Below are 12,800 nucleotides of genomic sequence, written 5' to 3' on the forward strand. Positions count from 1 at the left end.
GGAGACCCAGATGGAGTTTCAGGCTCCTGGCTTCCACCTGGCCCAGATCTAGCCACTGCAGCTATTTAGGAAGTTAACTAGTAGAGGTAATATCTATCTCTCTCTCACTGCCTTCCAAATAATATTTAGAAATAATGTAGTAAGTATAATACATAAAATATGTAATGATATAAATAAATCTTAAAAGAAAAATGAGCTAGAATTGTGTATCATACACAACTTAAAAATCACCATTCCCTCTCCAAAAACTTCTAAAGTGCTACTAGAGTTAATAAAGTATACTGAATCAAAAACAACGTGGACGTCAACAATGGAAAAAGCCTTCAAGACACACAATGAATGTTATCACATTTTACAATGATCTAAAATGTCAATCAGAAGTAACAACATAAATAAAGGCATGTTCAGACACTCATGTTGTCAAAAAATATACCTTTTATGTACCCTTTCCAGCAGTGGAAGACGCCCACCTATGTTCTAACGTTTTAAATTTTATTTAAGTAATAAGTGCACAGTAGTCACCTCTTACCCTCGGTCTCACTTTCCCAGTTTCACTTACTCGCTCTCAACCCACACTGTCACGATGTGATGGTCCTCCTCCTGAAGTCTCGTGAGGTCAAGAGCATCCTTGGGCTCTGCCACTCACCTCACTTCATCTCATCACACAGGTACTGTAGCACCCCATATCACAGGGAATGTGAGTACACTAAGATGTTTTGAGAAAGTCTACTTTCACATGGCTTTTATTATAATGCATTGTTGAAACTATTCTACGTTGTTATATTGATTACTGTCTGCACCACTGTGCCTAATTTATAAACTAAACTTTTTTTTTTTTAATTTTTGACAGGCAGAGTGGACAGTAGAGGGAGACAGAGAGAAAGGTCTTCCTTTTGCCGTTGGTTCACCCTCCAACGGCCGCCGCGGTAGCACGCTGCAGCCGGTGCATGGCGCTGTTCCGATGGCAGGAGCCAGGTACTTATCCTGGTCTCCCATGGGGTGCAGGGCCCAAGAACTTGGGCCATCCTCCACTGCACTCCCTGGCCACAGCAGAGAGCTGGCCTGGAAGAGGGGCAACCGGGACAGGATCGGTGCCCTGACCAGGACTAGAACCCGGTGTGCCGGCACCGCAAGGCGGAGGATTAGCCTACTGAGCCGCGGCGCCAGCCTATAAACTAAACTTTATCACAGGCACACATATACAGGGAAAGTGTGCCTACATACATTCTTTCCCTGTACATGCGTATCTGTGATAAAGTTTAGTACTATCTGGTACTATCCACAGTTTCAGGCATTCCCTGGGGGTCTTGGAATGTATCCTTATGGATAAGGAATACAGAGACTCTTATTATACACTGTAAACACAAAGGCAAATACTGGAAGAGGCAGGTAAAAAGATGTGAGAGTGACTGCCCTGGGACAAGGAAACAGAAAGTACAGAGCAAACAAATGAAAATTTCTCCTGATCTCATTAACTTGATAGCACTGCCTATTAATCTTTTTAAATAATACCCACATATTACTTTATAAACAATACCCACAACTCACATAAAGGCCCTGGGAACCCACAAAGTAGTTAGATGAAGGCCAAATCTGATACCCAGAGAGATGAGTCTAGGCTTCTGTCAGACTTAGCAAACTTTTAAACAGCATTTCTAAATGCCTCTCAGGATAAGGGGAACAAAGATGGAACTCAAGCCTCAGACAAGCAGAAGGGTTAAGGATGAACTTAAGTTACATTGACTTACAAGTCTGTAGGCCAATTTTAAATCATCTCAAATCCAGAGGGAGGATTAAAACAATCCTGGATTATGAGGACTACAAACATCCTACAAATGTGAATCTCTTTCGAAATAAGAAAATTTGGGGGGCTAGCACTATGGCACAGAGGGTTAAAGCCCCACCCTACAGTGCTGGCATCCCATATGGGCACTGGTTTGAGTCCCAGCTGCTCTACTTCCTACCCAACTCTCTGCTAATGTGCCTAGGAAAGCCCCGGAGGATGGCCCAAGTCCTTGGACCCCTGCACCCACATGGCAGACCCAGGAGAAGCTCCTGGCTCCCAGCTTCAGAAGGGCTCAGCTCTGGCCATTGCGGCCATCTGGGGTGATGGAAGACCTCCCTCTCTCTCTACCTCTCTCTGTAACTCTGCCTTTCAAATAAATAAATCTTTAAAAAGAAAAGAAAAAGAATTTGGGGCCAACATTGTAGCATAGTGGGTTAAGCCACCATCTGGACACTGGCATCCCATATGAACACCAGTTTGAGTCCCAGTTGCTCCACTTCAGATACAGCTCCCTGCTAATAGTCCAGGAAAAGCAGAGATGGTCCAAGTGCTTGAGCTCTGCCACACACGTAGGAAAACCCAGGGGAAGCTCCTTGGTCTCACCCAGTGCTGGCCACTGCAGCCATCTGGGGAGTGAATCTGCAGATGGCAGAGCTCTCTCTCTCTGTCTCTCCCTTCCTCACTGTAACTCTTTCAAATAAATAAATCAATCTTAAAAAAAAAAAAAAAAAGAAAGGAAAATTCTAGTTCTCAAATTATTTAAAAATGATTTAACACATAGTGTTCAAATAAAAAAAAAAGAATAACAAGAACCAAGCGTACAAGAAAATAAGACAAGGGCAAAAAGCACTGGCTGAAACAAAAGTGAAAGCAGATGCGGATACTGCAGTCTACCAAAGACTTCTTGGGAAATCAGCTGAAGTGCTGGTTATGGGGAACCCATGATCAAAAATGCTTAAATACAAGTGAGAAGGCTGAAAACCAATGCACCCATTTTAAAAAGCTGGAAAAATAAGAACTAACTCATTCAAAACAGAGTTCACTTAATATTTAAGGCCAGAATCAATAAAATGGAAAGTAAGTGTAAAAAGGAGGGAGTTTAGAACAACAAAAGTTGGTTCCTTGGACTCCGTATCAATAAAATCAGCAAAATCCAGGTATATATGATCAAGAAAAGAGAAAACGCACAAATAACCAATGTCAAGAATGAAGAGCCATCATTACAGACCCTAAAGTCACTAAAAGACTTTAATAGGATATCACAATATCTGAGACAACATCTATCCAAATTTACATGGGATAGAAAAATCTTTTTAAAAAATAAGCTCAATTTCCTAAAAACACTCAGAAAAGATAATCTACAAAGAAAAATCCACGACTAGCTGGTTAACAGAACTAATATTACATAAACTCAGAGAATAACAGTGTTTTAAAATTTCATCTTTGGACTTCTCCCCTCCTCTGACTTCTACATTTGTTCCCCCCCCCCCCCCCCCAGAAAGCGTTTTCTACTTTCGTCCCTGGGTTCACCATCTACTGACCCCAGGCTCCTCCTTCAGTACTTTTCACTCTAACCTACCCCAGTGGGCTATACCCACATCTGTAACGGCACCCTAGCAGCCTTCCAATCCCATTTTATGGGGCTTTAGCTTAAGGAAGTGGCACAATTGACCCTATGGCTAACATAGTTAACATCTTAATGCTGGCCTCTGTTCTAAGAATCCTTGCAAGAACTCACAGGAACAAGTTCATTTATCAGAGCTGGTGCTATGGCATAGCAGGTAAAGCCATGGTATGCAGTATTGGCATCCATATGGTGCCGGTTTGAGTCCCAGCTGCTCCAGTTTCAACCCAGCTCTCTGTTATGGCCTGGGAAAGCATAGAAAATGGCTCAAGTCCTTGGGCCCCGGCACCTGGGTGGGAGACACAGAAGAAGCTCCTGGCTTCAAATCGGCCCAGCTCCAGCCATTGTGGCCACTTGAACCAGCAGATAGAAGACCTCTCTCTCCCTCTCTGCCTCTGCCTTTCAAATACATAAATCTTTAAAATAAATAAATAAATAAATTTATTTATCATCCCTATAGGTAAGATCCTGTTAGACTTTGAGATGTTTTTTCAGGAATTTCAAGCCCCAATCAAGTAACATCCAATCTGTATTTAGACTCTTACCGGAGCCCACTTTTGCCATTCCAAAGGAAATGTACTGACCCCTATCACTGACCATAGGAAAAGGCCATGCATGTTGTGGCCCAACCAGGGGCCCACACAAGCAATAATCACATACTACTCATCTCCAGCTAGAACTATGACTCACATCTTTACTAGGGGAGACAGGAACTCAGTAACAGCAGCCTGGCTCCTTGCTCTGCACATTACCAGCCTGATGTCAGTGACTGGCTTACTGCATAGGTGCATTGTTGGGGGTTCTATAGCAACTCCTCCAACCAGCTCGGGGGGCTGTTCCATAGCCCATCTGCGGCCTCACCTGATGCCTTGGGGGGCATCAGTATCTAGCCTTAACCACCTCAAGTTCCAGATTTGTAGATTCAATGTCTTCCAGATATTTCCACCAAGTCCAACTTTATAACCTTTGCTTTGAAGTCTCCCTTTTCTTGCACTTACTTAACAGCACCATGTACCCAAGAAACAGCAGCAGAATCCAGTTTTCACCTGATTCCTCCTCCTCACTCACATTCCACAAGCCCTACTGTTCTAAATTCTTCATACTTTGTTCTTCCACTACTTAGCCATTGCCATGACCTTTCTGTTTTAAATAACTTGTAAAATAAGAAAATATAGATGTTTCTCTTTACATATCACAGGATCATCATGTGTCAGTGGCAAAAATGCATTTCTTACCTTTGCTCCCATGTCTACCAGCTGGTTTGTAAATGTCTTTGAATAATTTTCTGTCCCCTTGGATGACCACACTTCAACATAGGCCACCACATCTGAAAATAAGACATTTGCATGAAATTTACATTTGTACTTCAAGTATCACTTGCCCAAGAGATTTTGCTTTTATTCTACTTATATTAAAAAGTATATTTTGGGGCCAGGGTTGTGGTGTAGCAAGTAAAGCCACAACCTGCAATGCCAGCATCCCATATGGGCACCGGAGACAAAGCTGCTCCACTTCCTATCCAGCTCTCTGCTATGGCCTGAGAAGGCAACTGAGGATGGCCCAAGTCCTTGGGCCCCTGCACCTGCATGGGAGACCCAGAGGAAGCTCCTGGCTCCTGGCTCCAGCAGTTGCAGCCATCTGGGGAGTGAACCAGTAGATGGAAGACCTCTCTCTCTCTCTCTGCCTCTCCTCTCTCTGAATAACTGTGATTTTCAAGTAAAAGAAATCTTTAAAAATATATAAAAAAAAAGAGGTATATTTAAAATCTCTTATAAAGAACCTATTCAAAGAGAGGGAAAAGGAAGGGGTAGAAATGTGGGGTGTTGGGGGAAGGCGGGCACAGAAGGAATAATAACTGTGACCCTAAAGTTGTAATTGTGAAATATATGAAGCTTGTAACTATAAAACAGTGCAGTTATGCATACATTCCTACAGACTTACTTCTAAGGATACAGCTTAAAAATTTGCCATGTGCGGGGCCAGCACTGTGGTGCAACTGGTTAAGACCCTGGCCTGAAGCACTGGCATCCCATATGGGCTCAGGTTCGAGACCCAGCTGTTCCACTTCCGATTTAGCTCTCTGCTAATGCGCCTGGGAAAGCAGTAGAAGATGGCCCAAGTGCTTGGGCCCCTACACCCATGTGGGAGACCTGGAAGAAGCTCTTGGCTTCGGATTGGCACAGTTCCGGCCGTTGCTGCCAATTGGGGAGTGAACCAGCGGATGGAAGACTTCTCTCTCTCTCTCTCTCTCTCTCTCTCTCTCTCTCTCTCTACCTCTCCTCTCTCTGTGTAACTCTGACTTTCAAATAAATAAATAAGTCTTAAAAAAAAAATTGCCATGTGACCTCAAATCCCCTAAAGCTAGATAGTAAAAATAGCATTCAAAGTGTTACAGCAATCATTTGGATAGGATTAAGTGGTAAAGTGATCATACTGATAGGATCAAGTGTTAAAACAAACATATAAATAGGAAAAGTTTTTGATAATAATAGAATTAAAAAGTAATAAGTGCTCCAACATAGGAAGCAGTGCATCAGCAGACTCAGAATGACAATCACCTTAAGTAGTACTCTGACCTCAGAAGCATCCCTTAAGGCATCCTGGTTTGGCTGAAAAGCCCAGGCAAGCATTTCAAGCATGGAAAACCAAGACACTATAGCAGAAAATGTTTAACATGAAGGACCTCTGTGGGTGAGACCCCAGTGGAAAGCGGCAGCTACCAAAGAAGGGAGGACAGAGCTTCCACTTTGCCTATGGCCTTGTAGAAATACTAAAGGAGTCTGTGGATCCAAAAGGCTTCCATAGCCTAGACAGCTCATGTCAAGAGCCTTGGCTGATCACTGATACCATAAATAAGAGTATTAATTGTTAAACAACAGGAGTCACTGTGTGCTAACTTCCTCTGTCCTGGGAAACAGGACCTCTGTCCTCAAAGAGCTGTATTATGAGATGTAATAGTTAAACTTATTCTCAAAGAATTACTTCGTTTTAGTGTATTAAGTGAAGGATATTCCTATGTCACAAAAAATATAGTTATGTCTAAGTGCTTGCAAAAGATGTATCATTCTTGGGTTCTTCTTTAAAGATAAGTTTAAAAAAAAAAAAAACAAAAACCGAAATGACCATCAAGATGCAACAACTTTGAACAGCCCTTGTCTGAACTGTTGAGGAACAGCTTTTTTCTTAATTTAAAAAAAAATTTTTTTTAGTTTTTTCTGTTTCTTTGTTTTGATTTTTTCTTTTTCTCCCTCATACTAAGTGCTGAACTCTCTTTACCCAGAATAGGGTTAATCTGTTTAAATGAAAATAGATCCTAGTAAAAAACAAGACTGGGAACAGGAGAGGAAGGCAGAAGAGGGATGCAAGTGTGGGTGGGAGGGCAGGTATGGTGGGAAGAATCACTATGTTCCTAAAGTTGTAGTTATGAAATGTATGCAAATAAAAAAAGAACCTATTCCAAAACAGCATCGGTGCAATTTACAGTTCTTAAAATACCAAGCAAAGAACTTCACTCATACACACATCCCAATTTATACTCCTTACGCTTTACTGCTCTTCCCCAATTCCTAAATCAGGCTTAGTTGTCTAGCACAGGAGTCTGTTTTCTGTGAACGGACAGACAGTAAATACTTTGGGCTCTGCAAGAGACTTGGTATCTGACCGCCAGTACTGGACTTTAAGTGCAAGGCATGAAAGTAGCCACAGGCGGTATGTTAATGAGCTGGAATAGCTGTGATCCAGTAACACTTACAAACCTGAGACAATGTTACTCTTTTTTCTGGGAATCTCACAAATGTACATAAAACACAATCTCAGAGGACCCTACAAAACTAGGGAGGGGCAGGTTTGGCTGGAGGGTGGGGGCAGTTTGTGCACCTCTGCTCTGGGGGCTATCACCCTCTCAGAACCCAGCATCTCGAAGGAACGTTCCGGGTGCACCACTGGTGACGGCGAGCAACGCCAACGGGACGTCAGCAAAGCTAGCAAACTCCCGCACTGCCGTCGGAAACAGCCGCGGGCCCGCACAGCACTCAGCTGTCAGCTCCGGTGTCACTCCAGGCCTCCCCACAGGCTCCACGCCCGCCGCAGGGCCGGGCCCGCAGTCCCCCTGCCTCAGTGTCCCAGACCACACGGCACGAGCCTCGGCCCCGCCGCGGACACGCGAGCTGTGGGCGGGTCCCCCCTCAGCCCACGCGCCCACTCGGCCGCGGGGGCCGTCGAGGAAGGCCGGGAACCGCCGCATCCCACCGCCAGGGCTGCACCCGCCCCGCTCCGCCAGCTCTCGGCGCAGCGGCCGGCTCGCGCGGCGGGGAGCGGCGAGGGGGGAGTGTCCGCCGCCGCGGGGCCCGGGCCGCGGTCCGCTCACGCGTGTGCGGGCGCCTCGGGGGTGCAGAGGACGAGCGGGGGCTGCTCCCACCAGCTCCCACCCCGAGCGCGGCGCCCCTGGGGGGCGTCCCTCCTCAAAAGACGCACTCCCCACTCCCCCCGGCTCGGGACGCAGGAAGTCTCCTCACCTTTCAGGACAGAGCCCACTGCGGCGCCGGGGGCCGCCATGACGCGCGCCTGATCCAGACCCACGGGAGCGCGCGCGGCCGGACGAGACGGACGGGGCGGGCGGTCACTGAGCATGCGCAGAGCGCGCGCGCACCGCCCCTTCCGCGCTCGGCGGCGACGTCCGCGCGTCCCGCGGGGCCCCGGGGGAGAGGCGGCCCTGCCCCTACCCGCCCTCCCGGGAGTGGCGCGGGTGTCCCATCAACGCGAGATAAACCCTCGCTTCTCCTCTGGGTGTCTGGAGGCTTCTGGCGCCTCCCCGGGGAGGGGGAGGGGCCTCAGGCCGGGACCGAACTCTGACCTCCAACCCCGGGGGGTCACCACGGCTCGGGCGCCCGCGACCCCTGCGAGTGACCGGCGGCAGCCCCGCGCCCGGCGGCCCGAGGGCGCGGACCCCCCTGGGGTCCGGAGAGGACCCCCGGCCGCTCGGCCCCGGCGTCTTCAAACTTGCCGCGCGCGGGGCGCCGCGGGCCGGGGTCGCCGGGCCCCTGAGGATAACGGTCAGGGCTTGATCTCCCTGAGACACCACGGTGGTCGGCAAGCGGACCGGGTGAGCGCGGGGATCGGCCGTGGGCAGGGATCTGGGGTCTGCGGGCGCGCCCCGGGGCCGGGCTCGGCGTGGGGACCCCGCGGGACCCCCGGCCTGCCCCGCGGCTTCTGGTCCTTGTTCGCGAGCGCGGCCGCGGGCGGCGTGTGTCCTCAGGGTCTCCACGCGTGCTGCTGTCCAAAGAGTTACAACCAAAATTGGTTCATTTTCGGGATTCACGAGTGGGGCGGCCTCCTGTCTAGGAGAGACACTCAGGGGATGGCGGGTGGGTTAGTTCCAGGCAGGGAACTGGTTAACATCAGGTAGCTTTTCAGCTCTGTAGCAGCAAAGCGGAGCTGGCTGACTTTGCTGGCTCAAAATCCCCTGTTTTTAGGAAAACCGTTGTGGTTTGCATCCTTCTGTGAGGGGTCAAATGGGCCGACAAGTCCTGGTGGAAAACGAAGAAAGGAGAGGCCCCCAAGGGGGTGCAAAATGCCCGCGACCCCCAAAAGTTATCCTTAGCAGGATCGAAGTGCTGAGTTGGGCTACATGTTTCTCCCCCCAAAACTGCCTTTAGCAAGACAAAAGTATCGGTCCCAGCTTCCAGTTTTATCTCCCAACAGCCAGGGAGTGGTGATTCCACGCCTCTGCGCTCCCAGTTTACTGTGAAAACAAGTTACCTCTCCCACCCTTCCCCATGGCTCTTTTGTTTTAGGGCAAATTAGATTACAAGTCAGGTCTTTTGATGAGGTTTTTTTTTAAAAAAATTTATTTATTTATTTGAAAGACAGAGACAGAGGTCTTCCATCCGCTGGTTCAGTCCCCAACTGGCCGCAATGGCCAGAGCTGTGCCAATCTGAAGCCAGGAGCCAGGAGCTTCCTCTGGGTCTCCCACAGGGGTGCAGGGTCCCAGTGACTTGGGCCATCTTCTGCTTTCTCAGGCCATAGCAGAGAGCTGGATCGGAAGTGGAGCAGCTGGGACTAGAACTGGCACCCATATGGATGCTGACGCTTCAGGCCAGGGCTTTAACCTGCTGTGCCACAGTGGCAGCCCCTGATGAGTCCCTGCCTTGTAACTGATTGTTAAATGAGTGTCAGTATTTTTCCCAAAATTGTGCTTAAAAACCCCACTACCACCAGCCCCTTTGGGTTTTGCGTGTCTTGGAGCCCCTGCTCTTGGACACTAAGGCAGGAGGTCTTTGTCTTAAATCCAGCCTTTCTCTCTGCCTGGTCGGCATGGACATTCTTCTTCCATGTGAGACAAGAACCGAGGTCGTGTCTTCACCATAACGTGTCTGCTTCCTCACAGCTCCAGTTTGACAGGGCTGCCTTCCTTCCACCTGAGTGACTCCCTTTGCTTTGGCCAGCCTGAAACCAGAGTAGCCTCTCCTAACTACTAACTAAAGCCCCCTGGCGGAGAGCACCACCAGAACTTGGGGGGTTAGCGCTGTGCTCAGTTGGTTTCACTGTGGGTATCCTGTCTCCACATGTCACTCTGGAGAGTACAGTTCTCAGGAGTCACTGAAGGTCTGAATTATCTGCAGGAAAGTCAGGCTGACGCAGGCAGGCAGACAGGGTAAAATCAATTAGATTTGTAAGCTGGAAGGCCACGCCTTCACCACGCCCCTGTTGATCTCAGGCCCCTACCATACCCCACCTGAATGTCTACCTGCCAATCAGACTACGTAATCACTCCCCTTTGGGAGTAAATAAAAGGCCTGCAACACGGTGGGCCCTGGCCTTGCTGAACCCTTGTTGCACCGTGCCGTGCCTCCGGGCGCCAGGCCTTATGGCTTCCGCCCGCTCTCTGCTTTCCGGCCTGCAGGCTTGCTCCATGTGGCAGCCTGCCTGCTCGCTGCCTGGTGTGGACCCAACTTAGCTACTACTTTCTCCCCTAACTGAAGCACTCACTTTCCTGTTCATTTCTCTCACTGAATAAAATCTTTAAAAACTTACCATGTTGTCTGGTCTATTTGAGCCAGTATTTAGAATTCTTCTCTGAAGAGATGGCAAGAACCCACAAAGATTATTATTTATTTATTTGAAAGGCAGAGTTACAGAGAGAGAGGAAGAGGCCATCTGCGGAGTGAACCAGCGGATAGAAGACCTCTGTCTGTCTCTCTGCCTCTCCTCTCTTCCATCCGCTGGTTCACTCCCCAATTGGCTGCAATGGCCAGAGCTGCACGGATCCAAAGCCAGGAGCCTGGAGCTTCCTCTGGGTCTCCCACAGGGGTGCAGGGTCCCAGTGACTTGGGCCATCTTCTGCTTTCTCAGGCCATAGCAGAGAGCTGGATCGAAAGTGGAGCAGCTAGGACTTGAACCAGCATCCATATGGGATGCCAGCACCGCAGGCTTTACCCACTATGCCACAGCTGCGGCCCCTATAGAGATTATTAATATTAAAAAGTATTAATAGAGGCTGGCGCTGTGGCACAGCGGGTAAAGCTGCTGCCTGCAGTGCCAGCATCCCATATGGGCACTGGTTCAAGTCCCAGCTGCTCCACTTCTCTCTGCTATGGCCTGGGAAAGCAGTAGAAGATGGCCCAAGTCTTTGGGCCCCTGCACCCACGTGGGAGACCCGGAAGAAGCTCCTGGCTCCTGATAGGCACAGCTGTTGCAGCCATCTGGGGAGTGAACCAGCGGATGGAAGACCTCTCTCTTTCTCTCTGTCTCTCTGCCTCTCCTCTTGCTGTGTAACTCTGACTTTCAAATAAATAAATCTTATTTTAAAAAAAAGTATTAATAAAGCTGGATGATATCGAGTCCAGCAAGAAAGGGAGGTGTGGGAAGGCAGTGCATTTAGCACAGCAGCTAAATTGCCCCTCAGCCTGCTTGGAATCCCAGCTCTGCTTCCATCAGCTCCCTGCTAATGTGCGCCCTGAGAAGCATCAGAAGAGGGCTTAAGTACTTGAATCCCCACCACCCACGTGGGAGACCCACCTGGAGATCCAGGCTCCTGTCTCTGGCCTCATGCAGACCTACTATTGCAGGCAGTGGATATAAGAGCCCTGTCTCTCTGCTTTTCAAATAAAATGAAAGTAGATAAGTAAAAATTTTAAAGCAAAGAGGAAAGGAAAGAAGCAGGCAGGTTAGCACCACAGTGCTAGAGCATTTAGTGGACAAGTTTGAAAAGGGCTTTCAGTCACCGAGGGGTCTCCGTAGGAGGGAGAACTTCCAGACCAAAAGGAGCCTTTCCACGAGGCCTCAGAATTTACCCCATTCAGAGAGTATACTCATTTCCAACATGACTGAAACAAATAACCCGTTTTATGGCTTAAACTGTAGGGCAAGAGGTGCAGCCCCCGGAACCCAAAGCCACTCCCAATGGTAGACAGCAAAACAAACCCAAATGCTGCAAGTGACAAAGGCAACAAGCTAGGCCAGAACTTAAATCTGAACAGTTCTGAGAACTGCGAGGACTCTCAGTTGGAATAGAATGCCCCTTAAGTGTTAGGGCTCCAACCTAGTGGCTGTGGCTGCTTCTAGACAAAGGCCTGGCCCTCTGTGCCCCTGACAGGTGGGGCACAGAGGTTCTTTCCAAAGCCAAATGCACGGGGAGGAAAATTTCATCTTGTTCAGTTAGTAAACAATAAGCATTTGGAGCTGGTGCCCACGTGCCCCTGTGAGTCTCCATGGCACAACTCAAGAGTAATACCAGACCCACAGCAAGTCGCAATAACCAAAACACTAGTTCTCACCAAAAACTTTCCCCTGTAAATGTAAATTCTAGAAAATCCTTTAAGACAAGGAGAGGTTCTGTACCAGTCTGGTGCCTCAGGACCTGAGCAGAGATCTGGGGATCTCACAGCTGCCTGGACACAGGGTGCAGGTTCTCAGCCTCCAATCCAGGGATGCCTGGACATCCTCACCAGACCATCCTAGTAGCCAAAACTGTCAGGAAGACCGTACCTCTTCTGCTTGGGGGCCTGCAAATTGAATGACAATAGATTGACAGTAGGGCAGGCAGGTTAATTTCCATGTGCTCCTACCACTGGGAGGAGGTGACTAGTGATGAGTCACTTACCAGCTAGGGAACAAAAGTTTATTTACCAAACTTCAAAAGAGGTTGCGGGTTCTGGGAGAAGGGTAGTTAAGGTCTTCAGTGGCAAGATATAGAATTCCTTTGTTTGAAGATGGACTTATTTATTTGAAAGGCAGACGGAGAGAAACACACATAGGTCCTTCATTCACTAGTTCTCTCCCCAAATAGCCACAGCAGCCAGGACTGGGCCAGGTGAAAGCCAGGAGCCCAGAACTCCATCCAGGTCTCCCGCCTGAGTGGCAAGGGCCCTAGTACTTGGAACATCTTCACA

At 48.7% G+C, this 12,800-nt stretch overlaps 1 protein-coding gene and 1 long non-coding RNA gene across 9 annotated transcripts in view; one reads left to right on the forward strand and one right to left on the reverse strand.

The window, feature by feature from the left end:
• MCPH1 (microcephalin 1) overlaps positions 1-8,011 on the reverse strand; it is a 288,454-nt gene extending 280,443 nt beyond the window's left edge. For all 8 annotated transcript variants that reach the window (XM_062198844.1, XM_062198847.1, XM_062198850.1 and 5 more), the window contains exons 1-2: positions 7,925-8,011; positions 4,646-4,737 (exon numbers count right to left, since the gene is read on the reverse strand). In XM_062198844.1, coding sequence (XP_062054828.1) covers positions 4,646-4,737; positions 7,925-7,964 — 132 coding nt within the window. In that variant the 5' untranslated portion in view covers positions 7,965-8,011. The remainder of the gene's footprint in view (positions 1-4,645; positions 4,738-7,924) is intronic.
• Positions 8,012-8,380: 369 nt separating this feature from the next.
• Positions 8,381-12,800, forward strand: part of LOC133765748 (uncharacterized) — a 30,573-nt gene continuing 26,153 nt past the window's right edge. The window contains exon 1 of the long non-coding RNA XR_009866616.1: positions 8,381-8,511. This is a non-coding gene — a long non-coding RNA (uncharacterized LOC133765748). The remainder of the gene's footprint in view (positions 8,512-12,800) is intronic.

The sequence above is a fragment of the Lepus europaeus genome, chromosome 8 (genome assembly GCF_033115175.1).
Source record: "Lepus europaeus isolate LE1 chromosome 8, mLepTim1.pri, whole genome shotgun sequence".
Lineage (NCBI taxonomy): Eukaryota > Metazoa > Chordata > Mammalia > Lagomorpha > Leporidae > Lepus > Lepus europaeus.